A 20,192-nucleotide genomic window follows, 5' to 3' on the forward strand; every position below is an offset into this window, starting at 1 on the left:
GGTGCAGAATGCATCTCCAGACTGGTCAAAAATGTTGGCCTTTGAATAATCTGGGTACCTAGTAGCCTGGACAGTTGTTTTATAAAGGGGATAATGCCGCTACATTAGTTAGTATCTAGGTGGTGGCTTTCTAGGCCTTGTATACTATATTCTGGATTCAACCAGTCTGACGTTGTATCAATACTTAATTTTATGTTATTATTCCTTCAGTATAAGTTAAAATGTTGGTCATCCAAGTCATCAGTACAGTGTCAATCCCAGTGGTGTCTGGCTCAAACGAAAAAGGTTGACTAATGTTCTGCTTTGTAAAGCAATAAAAGGCGCAATTTCCCCAGTTACTGGGTAAGTACATCGCCATATGGGTCAGTATAGTCTCAAGTTACATACAAACATAGGAACATACAAAATTAATGGGCAGGAAAAGATCAGCTGGTCCCTCAAGCCTGCCCTACACTCATGATGGCTGGAGCATTAAGACTAAACACATCCTCTCTCTTCTCCCCCCCCCCCCCCCACCCTGCTCCCCCCACACATGTAATCTCCTTGGAGAGGCAAAAAAAGGAGAAAAACCTAGGGCCAATAAGGAAAAGAAATACTCTGGAAAATTCCTCTCAGGCAATCAAAACCAGCCCAGGAGATTATCTGGACCATGTATTATCTGTAAAGTTCAATCCAAAATCTGTGCTAATCTTGGCAAGGCCTGCAGTTGGAGTTCAACAATTAGTCTCAGTCCTGCTGGTCTAGGGATATTGGGGACTGGACAAATCAACCAAGGTTCCTGCATCCCAATGGTTGTTCAGTGAATTCTGCTGGGAAAATGAGCATTTGTGGTGGTTGGGTGAGGGCAGGGTTGGGTTCAGGTCCAATGTCCCCTTGTGTAGTCAAATAGCCTGCCTAGTCTAAGTCTCACATGAAGAATAGTTATAGTTGGACAAGATACTAGAGAACAACCAGCAGCCAAAGAAAGAAACCCCAGCATGAGCCAGCACCTTCAGGAAAGGAGAAGAGAAAATTGGACAAAACAAAAGAAAATAAAGTGAAAGAAACTTGTTTAAATTCTCTGCAGCCCCAGTGTAGAAACCCCACAGCACCATATAAATCACAACAGCATTTCAGTATTTTTATTGACTAACAAGTTATGAAATATTGAACTGCCCAGTTTGTGCTACTAAACCAAGCTAGGAGCTGTAATACAATAATAGCTATCCTGCTAACGTAATACATTAGATCAAACTTCTGAAAGTAATGACAAAATAAGATGTGCTTCACACTGGATGGAGAGCATTGAGTAAGAATAGCATATCATCAACAAATAGACAAATAAAGAATTCTTCTGAAGTACAGTCAAAAGATACTTATGACCGGAGACGTGATGCAGTTTTGGGCCTAGAAATTACTTTAGGTCAGTTTTTGAAGTGCCAAAGGCTCATAGAATGATCCCTGCGCCCGAAGATCGCCACAAATTAGACCTCACTATATAATCGCGGCAGCTTGCCTGACTGAAGAATTCAATTTTGGGCCACCTGCCTCACTGGCAATGGCTCTCAGGTAAGTCCTATGGGTGGCTGGGGGGGGGCGGGGAGGACAGCGGGAGAGGGCTGATCATGGCGATTAGAGGCCGTCAGGAGTGCAAGGAGCATAATGCCTGTTTTAGGCGGCCGCCCCGGGCACTTGAGTCGAATTTTGAGTCGAATGTTTTCAGGCATTCTTGAGACACAGGACGTTGGACCCTGAAATTGGGCTTTGTTGTAAAACAGGCACAATGAGTTCCAATTTCTGTCCCTTGGTCCCTTCTCAAGTGAGACTCAATCAACAAACTAATGAGTGAGTTATGCAAACAGAAGAACGTAAAGCATGGAAGAAGAGCGACCTATGCTGCACTGGTTGATATCTGAGTATAGGATCCAGCCAAGTAGTGCCTCATTCTTATTGTCAAGGTGAAAATGCAAGTTTTTGGCCCGTGAGACAGTTGAAATGTTAGACAACGCAGATGGCAGCAAAGTCCGCATTCTCTAAACATTGAATGAAATGCAGGAAGGATTAAAAAGTGTCACACCCATGCAGTGTGAGGCTTTGCCCTCCAGGTCTCGTACAACTTCTCTCTGGAGTCAGGTCTGGATCAAGCTCTGGGTTTATGGTGCACTTTAGCACCACTGCGAGGTGGAAACTGCCTCACGATGATGCTGCAGTATAAGTAAGTGTCTTTTGTCCCAGAATTGCCCTTGCACTTTTCTTTACACTCTCTCTGAGGGTGGCCTTTTGAAGTCAGGTTGCCTAAGGTTGCATTTTGTTCTATATTATCTCGGAACACAAGGAACAGCAGAGATCCTACAGGAGATTCTGAGGAATTACACCCATGAGTGGTATAATGAAATAATTCTGCATTAGGCTAATGGCCCTGCATTCTCGCTGTGTTAATCTCCAAGCTGACAGAAGGGGGAATTTTAACTCCCCCTGCCTGGCGGTTAAAAAGGCATGGGAGAATTACCCACTGGCCTCCTGCCCTGATTCCGCCAATGGCAATTTTAAATTATAAGTGCCAAGGAATCCGGTGGGTTCCTTCTTTAAAAATGCAGATCGGGTCCTGATTATGTCATTGGGAACCCAACTGCCATTTTAACCATGGCATGAGTGGGGAAGTGGCTACAGCTTTCCGGACAGGTTGAAGCAGGTCTGCCACAGGTGGGTCAGCAGGAGAAAAGGCCCCTTCAGGATCTGCTCAGACGAGGAGGAACGCAATGGACACCTACAGACGCTGAAAGACGCCCTCGTAAGACCGGGATATGACGCTCGACTTGTCGATCGACAGTTCCGACGGGCCACAGCGAAGAATCGCATAGACCTCCTCAGGAGACTAACACGGGACGCAACCAACAGAGTACCCTTCGTCGTCCAGTACTTCCCCGGAGCGGAGAAACTACACCATGTTCTCCGCAGCCTTCAACATGTCATCGATGACGACGAACACCTCGCTAAGGCCATCCCCACGCCTACACTACTCGCCTTTAAACAGCCACCCAACCTCAAACAGACCATCGTTCGCAGCAAGTTACCCAGTTTTCAGGAGAACAGCGTCCACGACACCACACAACCCTGCCACGGCAACCTCTGCAAGACATGCCAGATCATCGACACGGATACCACCATCACATGAGAGGACACCACCCACCAGGTACATGGTTCATACTCCTGTGACTCGGCCAACGTTGTCTACCTCATACGTTGCAGGAAAGGGTGCCCCGGAGCATGGTACATTGGCAAGACCATGCAGACACTGCGACAACGGATGAACGGACACCGCGCAACAATCGCCAGACAGGAGGGTTCCCTCCCAGTCGGGGAACACTTTAGCAGTCAAGGACATTCAGCCACCGACCTTCGGGTAAGCGTACTCCAAGGCAGCCTTCGAGACACACGACAACGCAAAATCGTCGAGCAGAAATTGATAGCCAAGTTCCGCACCCATGAGGACGGCCTCAACCGGGATCTTGGGTTCATGTCACGCTACACGTTACCCCACCAGCGAACAAATGTTATCTGTTTTTAATATAACGGGTCAGTTGCTGTCTTTTCTATGTTTCTACCTCTCTATCTCTGTTTTTGGTTTTTTTTGGTGATTTGTATATTCGGAGACCTTGCAGGTAACACCTGTCTGTCTGCACACTGATTGCCTTGGCTACATGTAACCCCACCAGCAAAAAGGGGGAAAAAAAAGTTATGTTTTTAATATTCTCTCTCTCTCTCTGCCATTTGGGTTTCTTTCTGTCTGTCTGTGTAATTGACACAATGTATATCCAGTGTACTGGGACGTGCTGTTCTCTGTGACTGGCCTGTTTGAATAACAACGACACCTTTTGATTGGTGCGATGCTGTCCCAGCCTAGTATAAGATATGCGATTTGAGAACCTTTTCACTCATTCACCTGACGAAGGGGATAATCTCCGAAAGCTTGTGATTTTAAAATAAATTTGTTGGACTATAACCTGGTGTTGTAAGATTCCTTACATTTATCCCTTCAGGTAAGTTTATTTCATTCCTTTATGGAGTCAAGAGGAACAGGAGTGCTCCTCTAGGCCCCACAAGGGAAGTGTAGGCCATACCTGCCCAGACTCCCTCATCCCTCCCCATTTACTTTAGGGCCTGGCCACCAGCTTCCAAGACATCCGATTTTAACAGCCGGGCAGCCACTTCCTGCCGACCTGCTAGCCGCTTTGGTCACAAAGGCGGCCAGCGGCATGATAATGTGATCCGGCCGTTAAAATTGCTCGGCCTCCCGCTACCAGACGGGCTGAAGGCTCGATAGGTCGCTTTCCTGCCCGCAAGTTAAAATTCCTCTCATAGTATCACCCAAGTACTAGTTCTTGATTGATGATCTGTTCTCTCCTACTCTTTTCAATCTTGTTGATGGCAATTTGCTTTTGATCAGTGGGAACAAAAGGAAACCCATCACCATGTTTAAGAATCTCCAAATCAAGCTACAGAAAAATCCATGTAGGCTGCATTGTGCTTGTGTTTGCCTGACATGGACTGTACATACTTTCCTCTTAAGGACATGCCCCATTTATCCAAGTTCAAAGACCTTAGCTTGGCAGGTAAAAGGCCTAGGTACCCCCCAAGTATGTGCAGGGACCTGCTGTTGTTTAAAACCTTGAAGCCTGCGAGCAAAGAGCAGTGGTATATTTTCCATTTTCATTCAACCATAACAACCCTACCCATTAGAGCATTGGCTTGCAGGGTTGTCTGGAGCTGAGCAGGAACAATGCCAATATCCAATGACAGGTCTCTCCCTCTCTGGCCCATTAGTAAGCCAGGCAGGCAGGTCTATCAACAGCAGTACCTTGGAGTACTACAGCCCGCCTGGCTGAGGTACTGAATTAAAAAATCTGCCAGAGGAGCGATCACTTGATTCTGACCTTTCTTTGCCGGGCATATCAACACTTAGCCACCTTGACCTCATAGACATCCCCTCCTCAAAAGACCTTAGCCCGTCCACTCCATTTCTCAATTTTAAAAAATCTGGTTTCTACAAACTCCTAAATGCTTTCCTCCTGTGAATATAAATATAATATATAATAAAGTGAGATTTATAGGTGGTTTCAGGGCAGAATCCATCAATACTCACTTCTGTCAAGGATGGATTGACTTGCATGATATCAGGTTGTACATTCCTCTCCCCAGAGTACATGGCAATGGGAACGGCCTCATTTTATGGCTTGCCCTTGTACCGTTAAGACCTCAGTATTGGTATCTAGGCTGAGAGGAGAGGCAGGAGCTGCAGCTTGCATGGGACTGATTCAAGAGAACACAACTTCAAAACAAAGCTAGTGGCATTGGACCTACCAGAGGGTTGTATTTGAAAAGAAACAGTAATATTCTACATGTGGAAACTTGTGAAAGTCAGTGCTGGCCTGCAGCGTACAACTTGAGAATTGGTCTCCGCCTGGTAAAAATAATGTTGTACACTGATACAGCAGGAGGAAATGGAAATGTTCATTCTTTCCTTTTGATCTGACCTTGTTGATGGAAGCGCACTTGCTAGTGGTAATGAAAGAGGGAAGAGTTTATTTTGCGCGGTAGGAAAGGCCAGGAGCATTACAAATACGTCCAGTAGCTGCGAGTGAGGGACTCAAAGACAACATGTTATGTTATAGCTTGAGGGTGCTGTTACTTCATTTATTTTATTTTCTTCACAATTAGGAAATCAATCCCAAAAGTCTCATTAGCTCACATCCCTCCTCCACATCACTGAGCCTAACTTGGCTGATGCTATTACATGCCAATTGGAAAATGGAGTCAGACTGCAAATATGCAGGACAGCACAACTACAGTCTGCTCAGGCCTTTACTCGCCAGATGTAAAACCTCGACACTGGCAGAATAGTAGGCATTATAACCCTGATTCTACAAAGCCATGCTGACCAGTGTAGACCTCAGTAAAACTACCAAGATTTTGTTAAGCCTGTAGCTCAGCTCACCCATATTACAATGCGTGGATGGTCTGGCATGCAGGGAGTGGATTCTCAAAGGTGGGAAGCATTTTGAAATCTGCCCCATTAACTTTCCAACCAACAAGGTGATGGGTTTCCCTGTGGTGAGGGGAAGAAGAAAAACTCATATTTTATTTGTAATAATTAAGGTTGAATTACCTTCTAAATTTAATTGAGCTGTCAAAGCACAAAGTATATATCCTGTAACTCTGAGAAATCTATTTTCAGTGTAAAATCATGACTGCATCTAGGTTTTTAAAAAAATTCATTCTGGGGATACAGGCTTCGCTGGCAAGGCTGGCATTTATTGCCCATCCCTAGCTGCTCTTGAGAAGGTGGTGGTGGGTCTTCATCTTGAACTGCTCTGATGAAGGTACTCCCACAGTGCTGTTAGGTCGGGAGTTCCAGGATTTTGGCCCAGCGATGATGAAAGAATGGCGATATATGTCCAAGCCTCCGGATGGTGCTTGACTCAGAGGGGAAACTGGAGGTGATGGGTGTTTCCAGGCACCTGCTGCCCTTATCCTTCGAGGTGGTATTGCACCATTTGCAATTTTAAAAAACTTTTTTTAGAAAGAAGTTGCTTGAGAAAACAATGATGCAGAATTTTTAATTGCTCCTAACTGCCTATTTGATACTTGCTGCAACTGCAAAACCAAAAAACTGTATGCAGAATTTTTTTTAAAAAATGTATTAAGCTATAAAAGCAATTACATGCCTTATGTTATTCACTACTTTAAAAAAAAGATGTGGAGATGCCGGTGATGGACTGGGGTTGACAATTGTAAACAATTTTACAACACCAAGTTATAGTCCAGCAATTTTATTTTAAATTCACAAGCTTTCGGAGGCTACCTCCTTCCTCAGGTGAACGATGCGGAAATGAAGTCCTCGAAATGAAGTCGCATTTATAATTCACAGAACAATGCTGGTGATAACAGACAGTTTTTTCAACTGCCCGTTGCCAAGGCAATCAGTGTGCAGACAGACAGGTGTTACCTGCCAGGTCTCAGAATATACAAATCACCAAAAAAAACAACAAACAAAAAAAAACAGAGATAGAGAGGTAGAAACATAGAAAAGACAGCAACTGACCCGTTATATTAAAAACAGATAACATTTGTTCGCTGGTGGGGTAACGTGTAGCGTGACATGAACCCAAGATCCCGGTTGAGGCCGTCCTCATGGGTGCGGAACTTGGCTATCAATTTCTGCTCGACGATTTTGCGTTGTCGTGTGTCTCGAAGGCCTACTTGGAGTATGCTTACCCGAAGGTCGGTGGCTGAATGTCCTTGACTGCTGAAGTGTTCCCCGACTGGGAGGGAACCCTCCTGTTTGGCGATTGTTGCGCGGTGTCCGTTCATCCGTTGTCGCAGTGTCTGCATGGTCTCGCCAATGTACCATGCTCTGGGGCATCCTTTCCTGCAACGTATGAGGTAGACAACGTTGGCCGAGTCACAGGAGTATGAACCATGCACCTGGTGGGTGGTGTCCTCTCGTGTGATGGTGGTATCTGTGTCGATGATCTGGCATGTCTTGCAGAGGTTACCGCGGCAGGGTTGTGTGGTGTCGTGGATGCTGTTCTCTTGAAAGCTGGGTAATTTGCTGCGAACGATGGTCTGTTTGAGGTTGGGTGGCTGTTTAAAGGCGAGTAGTGGAGGTGTGGGGATGGCCATAGCGAGGTGTTTGTCCTCATTGATGACATGTTGAAGGCAGCGGAGAACATGGCGTAGTTTCTCCGCTCTGGGGAAGTACTGGACGACAAAGGGTACTCTGTTGGTTGCGTCCCGTGTTAGTCTCCTGAGGAGGTCTATGCGATTTTTTGCTGTGGCCCGTCGGAACTGTCGATCGATGAGTCGAGCGTCATATCCCGTTCTTACTAGGGCGTCTTTCAGCGTCTGTAGGTGTCCATCGCGTTCCTCCTCGTCTGAGCAGACCCTGTGTATTCGCAGGGCCTGTCCATAGGGGATGGCCTCTTTGACGTGGTTAGGGTGGAAGCTGGAAAAGTGGAGCATCGTGAGGTTGTCCGTGGGCTTGCGTTAGAGTGAGGTGCTGAGGTGCCCGTCTTTGATGGAGATTCGTGTGTCCAAGAAAGAAACTGATTCTGAGGAGTAGTCCATGGTGAGCTTGATGGTGGGATGGAACTTGTTGATGTTATCGTGTAGTCTCTTCAGTGATTCCTCGCCGTGGGTCCATAGAAAGAAAATGTCGTCGATGTATCTGGTGTATAGTGTTGGTTGGAGGTCTTGTGCAGTGAAGAAGTCCTGCTCGAACTTGTGCATGAAAATGTTGGCGTATTGGGGTGCGAATTTGGTCCCCATGGCTGTTCCGTGTGTTTGGGTAAAGAACTGGTTATCGAAGGTGAAGACATTGTGATCCAGGATGAAGCGGATGAGTTGTAGGATGGCGTCCGGAGATTGGCTGTTGTTGGTGTTGAGTATTGATGCTGTCGCAGCGATGCCGTCATCGTGGGGGATACTGGTGTAGAGTGCCGAGACGTCCATCGTGGTGAGAAGTGTTCCTGGTTCAACTGGTCCGTGGGTACTGAGTTTTTGTAGGAAGTCTGTAGTGTCGCGACAGAAGCTGGGGGTTCCCTGTACGATGGGTTTCAGGATGCCCTCGATGTATCCAGAGAGGTTCTCACACAGGGTTCCGTTGCCTGATACGATAGGACGTCCAGGTGTGTTGGCTTTGTGTATCTTTGGGAGGCAGTAGAAGTCTCCCACGCGGGGATTACGTGGGATGAGAGTGCGTAGGATGCTTTGAAGGTCTGGATCGAAGGTCTTGATCAGTTTGTTGAGCTGGTGGGTGTGTTCTTTGGTCGGGTCTGCGGGTAACCGTCTGTAGTGTTCCTGGTTGTCCAGTTGTCGGTATGCTTCTTTGCAATAGTCCGTTCTGTTCTGTATGACTATGGCTCCTCCTTTGTCCGCTGGTTTGATGACGATGTTGCGGTTGTTCTTGAGAGCGTTGATGGCGTTGCGTTGTGCTCGGGTGACATTCTGGACTGTCTTCTGAGTGCGGCTGATGAATCTGGCATTGACGCATTTCCTGACAGCTTGAGCATACATGTCCAGCTGAGGGCAGTGACCCTCTGGAGGAGTCCAGTTTGACTCTTTCCTCTTCGGTTGCTGTACCGCGGATACCTCTGTCTGCTGTTCCCCACCAGCGAACAAATGTTATCTGTTTTTAATATAACGGGTCAGTTGCTGTCTTTTCTATGTTTCTACCTCTCTATCTCTGTTTTTTTTTTTGTTTGTTGTTTTTTTTGGTGATTTGTATATTCTGAGACCTGGCAGGTAACACCTGTCTGTCTGCACACTGATTGCCTTGGCAACGGGCAGTTGAAAAAACTGTCTGTTATCACCAGCATTGTTCTGTGAATTATAAATGCGACTTCATTTCGAGGACTTCATTTCCGCATCGTTCACCTGAGGAAGGAGGTAGCCTCCGAAAGCTTGTGAATTTAAAATAAAATTGCTGGACTATAACTTGGTGTTGTAAAATTGTTTACAATTAAAAAAAAGAGGTTAAATGGGCAAAATCTTTCCCTTAGGAATTGGACCTGATTTAATTTTGAAGGAACCATTACTACAAGATAGTTGGCTTTCTGGCCAATAATTCTACAACCTGATGACATAATGCAACATTGGGAAGTAGCTGGGGGGTTGGGGGGAGGGGGGTGAAATCATTCACAGCAGCTGAAAGACATGAAAGAAAACCATTTCCAACAGCAGGTTGCATTGATCTTTCTCTTTTGTGCCTTAGCCATTTCATTCAAGCAAGGTCTGGTGTTGCAAGATCTTAATCTGCATTGCCACAATGAAGTCAAATCTAAAAACATAGGAAAAGTCAAGGGCAGGATAAGGCCATTCAACCTGTTGAAGCTCACCCTGTCGTATCCCAGCTCTCCCATTATAACATCCAACTGCATTTCAAACAGCCCTAATATCTCTATCACTTCCCGCAGCCGATTAAATATTTATCACTCTGAGTGAAGAACTACAATCTAATATTTGTTTTAAATTTACTTTTCACTCATTTGAATTTATATCCTCTGCTCCAAATTTCCTGGATTGATTTAAAGGAAATTTCTGAGTTTACCTTTCAATAGCTGTTAATTTTTTATATGCCTAGATGAGAGCTCCCCATTAACCACTTTCTTTCCTGATTGTAGAGCATGGGCATCTATAATTTTGTCCTCGTAGTTCATCCTCTTTATACTTGGGATCAGTCTTGTTGCTCCTCTCTGCACCTTCACCATTGCATGTATATGTTATTTGTGACCAGACTGATCATAGTGCTCCATGTGTGGTGTGGCTAGTGTACTGTAAAGTGAATGATCTCTGGAGACTTGTTCTCCACTGTTCGTGCTATATACCTCATCATTCCATTTGTTTTTTTTTAAATCGCTTTGCCACATCACTCGCTTTCTAAATCTCCTCCTGTCTCTTCAATCCAATTCATTGTAGACTTGACCAACATGCAACAATGTGCAACATTTTTGCATTCCTCGCGTTAATTGTATTTATCATTTGTTTTCACAATTATTTGGCTGATCAGAATCCTTCTGAAAATGAGGAGAAACTTCTTCACTCAGAGGGTAGTAGGTCTGTGGAATTTGCTGCCCCAGGAAGCTGTGGAAGCTACATCATTAAATAAATTTAAATCAGAAATAGACAGTTTCCTAGAAGTATAGGGAATTAGGGGTTACGGGGAGCGGGCAGGAAATTGGACATGAATTTAGATTTGAGGTTAGGATCAGATCAGCCATGATCTTATTGAATGGCGGAGCAGGCTCGAGGGGCCGATTGGCCTACTCCTGCTCCTATTTCTTATGTTCTTATGTTCTTAAATCTTTTGCTGTATCCTGACTCTACTGCTCGCCCTGATTTTGTGTCTTTAAGCTTATCTTTGGATTCAAATATCCTGATTGCTAATGTAGATTAAAATTAACAAGGAAGCACCCACAGACCCTTGTGGATCTCCAGTCAACACCTCACCTCAGTCTGACATTATTCCTCTCATAAGTATTTTCTGTTTCCTATTTTAACCAACTTCTTAACAAGTCCCATTTTCTATCTTCTACTAGGAGTCTTTCATGTGAAACAATGTCAAGTATTTTCTGAAAGTCCAAATAATGTCACAGCGAGTTCCATATCTACTTCATCTGTAATATCCTCAAAAAGTGAAAATTTGTCAGGCATCTAAATTCATGCTGATTATTTCTTACTGGGTTATTACTATACAGGTGCTCCGCTCATGTATCCTTCAGAATATTTCCACTACTTTACCTGATGTTAGGTCAATGGGCTTTCAGTTGTCTGGATCAGCCTTAGCTCAATGGTAGTACACTCACCTTTGGGTCAGAAGGCTGTGAGTTCAAGCTCCACTTGATGGCACTTGAGCACATAACCTAGGCTGACAATTCAGTGCAGCACTGAGTGAGTGTTGCACTGTTGGAGATGCCATCATTTGAATGAGATGTATAACTGAGGTCCCATCTACTTTCTCAGGTGGATGCAAAGGATCCCATGGAACTATTCGAAGCAGACTAGGGGAGTTATCCTGATGTCCTGGCCAACATGTAGCCCTCAACCAACACCACCAAAAGCAGATTATCTGGTCATTTATATCTGCTATTTGTGGGACCTTGCTCTGTGTAAATTGCACGTCCCCTACCTTACAATAGTGACTACACTTCAAAAGTACTGTATTGACTGTAGAGTACTATGGGATGTTGTAAAAGGTGCTATATAATTGTAAGTTCTTTGTTAAGATCATATTTGTCAACTATTTTAAATATAAGCACTAGATTTGCTTTCTTGCATCTGTGGAACCGCACCAGTGCTAATTGATTCTTTCATGATGCTAACCAATACCATCCCCGGTCTCCTTTGGAATTCTAGAATGTTTCACCTTGCTCAAAAGATATCTTAGTCAATTTAACTTATTAAGAGACTACATTGCTTCAGTGCTTTTTTTCTCCTATACTCATATGATTCTCCTCTGGTATAACCCCAAGTTTGATCTTTGGTCCCTCCTCTTTATCATTTATATTCTATTCCTTGTCAATGTTACCCAGAAACACGAGATCAGCTTTCACATGTATGCTCCTCCTCGCCATGAACCCCATAGCTGCTGCCACCATTTCCACCTGCCTATCCGACATTAACGATGAGCCAAAGCTTCCTCCAGCCAAATTTTGGCAAAACTAAAGCCCAACAGGAGCTATAACCTCAGCTCCCACAAACACTTGCCTGTCTCCAGCTTCAACTCAAACTACCTCTTTGGCCATCAACTACTGCTAGACCCCAACCTCAGATTCCTTCCCCATCAGAAAACTGCTTTCATTCCCCTTTGAAACATTGCCTACCTTCACTCCTCTCTTCCCCTATTCTGCCGCTGAAACTCTAATCCACATTTTTATCAACTCACAGTTGAACTTCTCCAATGCTTTCCTTGATGCCACCCCACTTTCACCATCCGTTTTTATCTAATTTGCCTTGAAATAGGGCTCTTCAAAAATTTGTGCAGGAGCAGTAATGCTCTTTGTCCATTATCTCATCTCAATGGGTTATTGTCTGTTAAATAACAAAAGCATTTCATGCATGCACAACATACGCATTTTCAAAACAGCCCAATTTCAAAGTACATGTATCTGATTGATAATGCCTTAGGATATCATGTTGTGCTGTGAAACAACAAACGATTACAACTGGTAAACAAATCCAGTCAGAATGGCTCCATCTTTGATTTGTTTTGATTCTTACATTGCTGACGCCACAATAGAATAAAAGAGTGGTGTGCAAGTGTAAGACAAGAATGTTAGAACTTAAGTCTGATTTTCATTTTTATTGATCTACCATCACTGATAACAAAGGCAGAGAAAGCAGCCCAGCAGAGAAGCCTTTCAACCTCACTAATTTTTGGCCTTATTGAAAAACTGTTATTATGTGAAGCAATTATACAGAATAAAATTACTAGGATGATAACAGAACTGAGAGGTTATACCTATCAGGAAAGGCTGAACAGGCTGGGGCTCTTTTAAGAGAAGACTGAGGGGTGGCCTGATAGAGGTCTTTTAAGATTATCAAAGGGTTTGTTAGGGTAAATGTAGAGAAGATGTTTCCACTTGCGGGGGAGACCAGAACTAGGGGCCATAAATAAGATAAATGTAAGGAGTCGCACAACACCAGGTTATAGTCCAACAGCTTTATTTGAAATCACAAGCTTTCGGAGCTTTGCTCCTTCATCAGGTGAAGTCAGGAGTACATATCAGCAATTCAGGCATTGAGGTTAATGGACGCTAATGGGGATTTCCACCATTAAATTTAATGGTCTCCACCCTTCAATTTCCAAATATGTACCCCTGCCACAAAGTTCCTTCAGAGCACCAAATAGGAAAACTTTCCCTTATTATATTATTTCAATTTTGACTTTATCATTTATATGCAGCACAATACAATAGAACAGTCCAAACCCAGTACAAGAGACCAAACCCCATACAATAGTCCAAACCCAGTAGAACCAGATTAAACAAGTCGCACAGGTTAAACCTGTAGAAAAGTTCAAAGCTAGTAGAACAGGTTAAACTAGTTGCACACGTTAAATCAGGAGCACAGATTTAATCAGTAGCACTGTCCTCAGCCTTTTATACTATTCCAGTGAAGCTCAAGGAACAGCACCTCATCTTTCGTTTAGGCACTTTACAACCTTCCGGACTCAACACTGATTTCAATAACTTGAGATCATAACCACTGCTCCCATTTTTTGGACAGAAAGTGCTGGTAATGGTTCTGCTGCTGCCATTTACACCTACTCCTGACATATCTTTTGTTTCTTAACCTGTCCCTTTACCACCTTCCTTGCCTTGCACCATCAACCCTTTTGTCATTTAATCACTCGTGCCCTCCACCCTATCAGAAACCTTTCCTTTTGTTCTTCCCTCCCCTCACTGCCCCCCACCCCCCAACCCACCTTTCCCTGGCTCTGTACTTGCTTAAAAACTTTAACTCTTTAACATCTTCCACTTCTGACAACAGGTCATCGACCTGAAACGTTAACCCTGTTTCTTTCTCCACAGATGCTGCCTGACTTGCCGAGCTTCTCCAGCATTTTCTGTTTTTATTATAATCAGTGGAACGGTTCAAACCAGTGGAGCAAGTTAAACGAGTAGCACAGGTTAAATCAGTAGAACAGTTCAAACCCAGTACAATAGTTCAAACTCGTATGATAAATAAGTTGCATTGGAGGCAGTTCAGAGAAGGTTCACTAGGTTGATTCCGGATATGGAAGGGTTGTCTTATGAGGAAAGATTGAACAGGTTGGGTCTATACTCATTGGAGTTTAGAAGAATGAGAGATCTTCTTGACACATACAAGATTCTGAGGGGACTCGATAGGGTAGATGCTGAGAGGATGTTACCCCTCATGGGGGAATCTAAAACTAGGGGGCATGGTCTCAGAATAAGGGGTCGCCTGTTTAAGACGGAAATAAGGAGGAATTTCTTCTCCCAGAGGGTTGTGAATCTTTGGAATTCTTTACCCCAAAAAGCGGTGGAGGCTGAGTCATTGAATACATTCAAGGCTGAGTTAGACAAATTTTTGATCAGCAAGGGAGTCAAAGGATATGGGGAAAAGTTGGGAAAGTGGAGTTGAGGTAAAAATCAGATTAGCCATGATCTCATTGAATGGCGGAGCAGGCTCGAGGGGCCGAATGGCCTACTCCTGCTCCTATCTCTTATGGTCTTAAGTTAGAATCTAACTTAAGACCATAAGAGATAGGAGCAGGAGTAGGCCATTAATAGTAAGCAATTAAAGGATTTATGGCACTGTTTTGAGGATCCCACTGTTTTGAGGATCCCACATTTTGTTTTTTTGTCAAACCCAAAATCTAGTGGCATTGCCTATAAATTGACCAGTGCTGAGGGTTAAAAGCACGCATTTAACACCCGCAGGGAAACCTCTGCACAGCGATCTCTTTCAGAGCTACTGCCAAACAAATCTGATTTTCATCAAGGAGGAGAATGTCAGTTCTGGGAAATGGAACACTTCTTGCTCCCATTGTTAGAATGAAGCATTCTTAGCACAGAAACGGCACAGGTTAGATGCAGGATAATGCTCCTTCTAATCTGAACCAACAGTGCTTCTTACCCCCAAGCTGTCAACTTTGATGAACTCTCCTTAACCCATACCAGGGTGTATTTTTTCCATTTTCTGCACCAGCCTTTTCTGAACTGAGACTGTCTATTTGTGTCAAATTCTGTACACTTTTTTGTGCCTTGGATAGGAGATTGGCTGAGCTCGTTTCACTTACGGCACTCATAGGATGAAAGTCCCATCTTTGTTGGTTTGCAGCCCAGACTAAAATTAAAGCCAGAACCCAAGGGGAAAGGAGACAACCTCCATTACTTCAACCAGTCCTTTTCAGGTCATCCTTATTGACAAATTGGGGGCAATTTAACCCCCCAGGATGGGCGGGGGGGTGGGCAAAGGCGGGGGTGGTTAAAATTTCAAAAATGAGAAACCCGACCCCAACTCTCCTCCAACGCGCCCACTTCCGGTTTTAACGGAGGCAAGTTGGGGGGGTGGGCGACTAACCTCCCTAATTTAAATATTTTAATCAGGCTACATGCCTCAGATTTCACCTTTGTTTCAGGTTTAACCCTGGCCAGCCGGGTTACCCAGGCCTTGGGAAACCTGGCAGCTGAAGGGAGGCGAGAACGGCTGGATCCAGCGAGTAAATTCCTTTCCAGCACTGCTTGTGAGCCAGGAGGAGCAGGAGTGAATCCCGCCCCCCCGGCCCACCAAGCAAACTTACTTCCCTCCCCTGCGATCGGACCCCCCCCACCACCGCGATTGACCGACCCACCCCCAACCTGCGATTGGATCCCTGCGATTTATCTACGGTTTCCTCACCCGATGTCTCCAGCCCCCCTCCCCCGATGTCTCCCTCCCTCCACTCCACGGCTGCAGCCTGGTGCCACAGGCCACCCCACCCGGCAGCCAGGCTGGCCTCTCAATCTGGCTGGCTGCCCGGCCGGGAAACAGAGTCCAACAGTTTAAATCAAGTCCTGACGTTTAATTCGGCAGGACCTCCGGGAAACCCGGAACTGCGTCTCCCCCCAGCTCCCTCCCCCTAAATATCGTGGCCATAGTCTCTTTATGCAAGTTGGAATCTAATAAATTGCTGGATCTAGCATTTCATGGGGACTGTGCACTGTGATATTTAACACGAGTTTCACTGTCCATCTACCGCATGTGTCACTGCAATCCAACATATTTTGGAGCGAAAGGTACAATACTCAAACTCAGTCAGTCTTTCTTCACTGACATGAAGTTACGCACAATCTTAGCTTGCAGCACAGGTCAAGCAACATTCACTAGAGAATTAAAGGACTATCCAAACAAAATGTGAAATACATTCTAAAGCTGCATGTTTCTATTACTTAAGAGTATATTATTTTTACACGATTCCGAGAAGCCATTCGCACACCTCATTAAGTATACTGTGCATGAGTGCAATTAGTTGGATGACAACCAATTCTGGTGCTGACAGAATGAAAACACACATAATAAAAACACTGACATCTTCCCCCAAGGCGCTTTATGTAATGTCATGTTCATGTCAAGAAAGCTGGACATTCCTTTGTCGCTCTTTCTGGCTTTTGGGAGGAGCAAAGAGCAAATTCATATAAGGGTTGAAATTACTCTGGTAATATCACGCACACACTCGCATTCTCCAATGTAGTGGTCAGGAGTTGGATTCCTAGAATTCCCTCCCTAAACTGTTCCACCTCTCACTCCTCCTTTAAGATGGCCCTTAACATCTACCTCTTTGACCAAGGTTTTGGTCGCCTGTCTTTATGTGGCTCATGTCAAATCAAAAGGAGAGAGATAGAACAGGAGTAAAAGTTTTACAGTGGGGAAAGGCCAATTTTACTAAGCTGAAAAAGAGGATAGCATGCCGGAAATCCCAAGAAAACTAATATTGAATCGGGGACAGGGACTCGATAAAATTAACATAAGTAAAGCAACAGTAATGAAGAAAATAATAGCACTAAAGAGTGACAAATCCCCAGGGCCAGATGGTTTCCATCCCAGGGTTTTAAAGGAAGTAGGTGAGCACATTGTAGATGCCCTAACTATAATCTTTCAAAGTTCTCTAGATTCAGGAACTGTCCCTCTGGATTGGAAAATTGCACGTCACTCCACTTTTTAAGAAAGGAGAGAGAGGGAAACCGGGGAATTATATACCAGTTAGCCTAACATCTGTTGTGGGGAAAATGCTGGAGTCTATAATTAAGGATAGGGTGACTGAACACCTCGAGAATTTTCAGTTAATCAGAGAGAGCCAGCATGGATTTGTGAAAGGTAGGTCGTGCCTGACAAACCTGATTGAATTTTTTGAAGAGGTGACTAAAGTAGTGGACAGGGGAATGTCAATGGATGTTATTTATATGGACTTCCAGAAGGCATTTGATGAGGTCCCGCATAAGAGACTGTTAGCTAAGTTAGAAGCCCATGGAATCAAGGGAAAAGTACGGACTTGGTTAGGAAGTTGGCTGAGCGAAAGGCGACAGAGAGTAGGGATAATGGGTAGGTACTCACATTGGCAGGATGTGACTAGTGGTGTCCCGCAGGGATCTGTCTTGGGGCCTCAATTATTCACAATATTTATTAACGACTTAGATGAAGGCATAGAAAGTCTCATATCTAAGTTTGCCAATGACACAAAGATTGGTGGCATTGTAAGAAGTGTAGATGAAAACATAAAATTACAAAGCGATATTGATAGATTAGGTGAATGGGCAAAACTGTGGCAAATGGAATTCAATGTAGACAAATGTAAGGTCATCCACTTTGGATCAAAAAAGGATCGAACAGGGTACTTTCTAAATGGTAAAAAGTTAAAAACAGTGGATCTGCAAAGGGACTTTGAGGTTCAGGTAATTAGATCATTGAAGTGTCATGAACAGGTGCAGAAAATAATCAAGAAGGCAAATGGAATGTTGGCCTTTATATCTGGAGGACTAGAGTACAAGGGGGCAGAAGTTATGCTGCAGCTATACAAAACCCTGGTTAGACCGCACCTGGAGTACTGTGAACAGTTCTGGGCACCGCACCTTCGGAAGGACATATTGGCCTTGGAGGGAGTGCAGCGTAAGTTTACTAGAATGATACCCGGACTTCAAGGGTTAAGTTACGAGGAGAGATTACACAAATTGGGGTTGTATTCTCTGGAGTTTCGAAGGTTAAGGGGTGATCTGATCGAAGTTTATAAGATATTAAGTGGAACAGATAGGGTGGATAGAGAGAAACTATTTCCGCTGGTTGGGGATTCTAGAAGCAGGGGGCACAGTCTAAAAGTTAGAGCCAGATCTTTCAGGAGCGAGATTAGAAAATATTTCTACACACAAAGGGTGGTAGAAGCTTGGAACTCTCTTCTGCAAACGGCAATTGATACTAGCTCAATTGCTAAATTTAAATCTGAGATAGATAGCTTTTTGGCAACCAAAGGTATTAAGGGATATGGGCCAAAGGCAGGTATATGGAATTAGATCACAGATCAGCCATGATCTTATCAAATGGCGGAGCAGGCACGAGGGGCTGAATGGCCTACTCCTGTTCCTATGTCCTATGTATGGTTCAATTCTACACTGGATGGTTCCTTTACCATCTGAATCATAGAGAAGAGGTCCATCCACCTATAAAGTGTTTGGGGGCATTCGGGGGCAATTATAGGATTTGGAGTGGATGGGGGGAGGTTGTTGTGAGGAAATAACCTACACCCAAAGATTTGGGAGTATTGGACCCATTTTTTAAATTTCTCCCCCCCCCCCCACTCCAAAGCTTGCATCAATGGAACAGAGCGAGTCAGAGTCCGACTCTAAGGATAGGGTTTTGCTTGTAAAAGGGTTAGTGTGCGAGTCCCTCCTCAATTTTAAAATTTTCGCTTCAGCAAAAGTCCTAAATAAATCTCTCCCTCAGAAAAAAAAAACATGCTGGAAGGTTCGACTTCCACACCAGAAATCACAGCACACGATAATGTAATGTCTTCAGGAAATGTTTTGGCAAGCTGTCAGCAGAGAAGTATATCTTGAACAACCAAGACTGAAAGTGATTGAACACCTCTCGTAAACCCCAGAAACAGGGCTTTTTGACGTGTTTCTAAAAGGTCTTGCAGCAGTTTCACATTCCCACCAAATACAATTCAACATTACTTGCAGTTCGGCTTTTCTTATTCAATGTGTGTGTGAGTCATGTACTAGTTAACCTCCTTAATGCACCATCAAAAGGCAGAAAAATAAATGTTCAATAATGTTCATAAGAATTCAGAAAATGTGTTGTGTTTTGTTACTATCTAATGCAGCATCACACACATGATGGTTGAGAATTACTATCATTTTTCTTATTAATGCTGACTTGTAATAAGCGCATGTAAATTGCCTACCGAAGCGTTGTCTTCTTGGCGATACTGCTTCCAATTTCTCTCAGTGTCACTGAACATCAGCACATAACTCGTCACCCAGTCCGAACTCCCATATCGGCCTTGGGTTGCTATGGCAGTGATTTCTGTTCTCTCACCGAGGTCTATCTGTAACCATTGGTATTTATTAGAATCCATTGGGGACCATCCACCGGCACCTTCAAAGAAGAATTGAGGAAAAAAAATTATCAAAATGAAAATTAAAATGTTCAAAGTCTGCAACTCTCTGCTTGTGGGTAAAGAAATCCATTGTTAATTTACAAAAAAATCTGCAAGTTAAATACCAACAGATCGTGTATGATGGATCACAATCAGGTTCATCCTGTGCTCCAAGCAAGTAATATCCTGATTTTTTTTCTTTATCTGTTTTCATTTTGTTTAAACAGCATCAGGTTTGGGAAAAATAAGATATTCTGTGATGAGACTTTGCTAAATAAGAAATCAACCTCATGCTGTGACGTGCGGCCCCAACACTTAACCAGTTTGTCACGGAGTAAACAATTCACAACATCAGTTTGGATTCCGAATGTAGAGACAACCAATTTAGAATTGCTTATACAGACTTTAGGCATGGTGAACTTGAGTTATAATCCCTGGAGAATGAGAAGGTTAAAGACTGATCTGATTGAGGTGATCAAAATAATCAAGGGAATTGACAAAAGTCTATAGGAAATTATTCTTCTCTCTAGGAGAGCAATTCAGAATAAGGAGACATAAT

At 43.9% G+C, this 20,192-nt stretch overlaps 1 protein-coding gene across 1 annotated transcript in view; it reads right to left on the reverse strand.

Moving 5' to 3' along the window:
• Window positions 1-20,192, reverse strand: part of LOC137323529 (contactin-associated protein-like 5) — a 930,346-nt gene that overhangs the window by 770,894 nt on the left and 139,260 nt on the right. The window contains exon 3 of the mRNA XM_067987099.1: window positions 19,439-19,632. Coding sequence (XP_067843200.1) covers window positions 19,439-19,632 — 194 coding nt within the window. The remainder of the gene's footprint in view (window positions 1-19,438; window positions 19,633-20,192) is intronic.

Source organism: Heptranchias perlo, chromosome 7, assembly GCF_035084215.1.
Source record: "Heptranchias perlo isolate sHepPer1 chromosome 7, sHepPer1.hap1, whole genome shotgun sequence".
NCBI lineage: Eukaryota > Metazoa > Chordata > Chondrichthyes > Hexanchiformes > Hexanchidae > Heptranchias > Heptranchias perlo.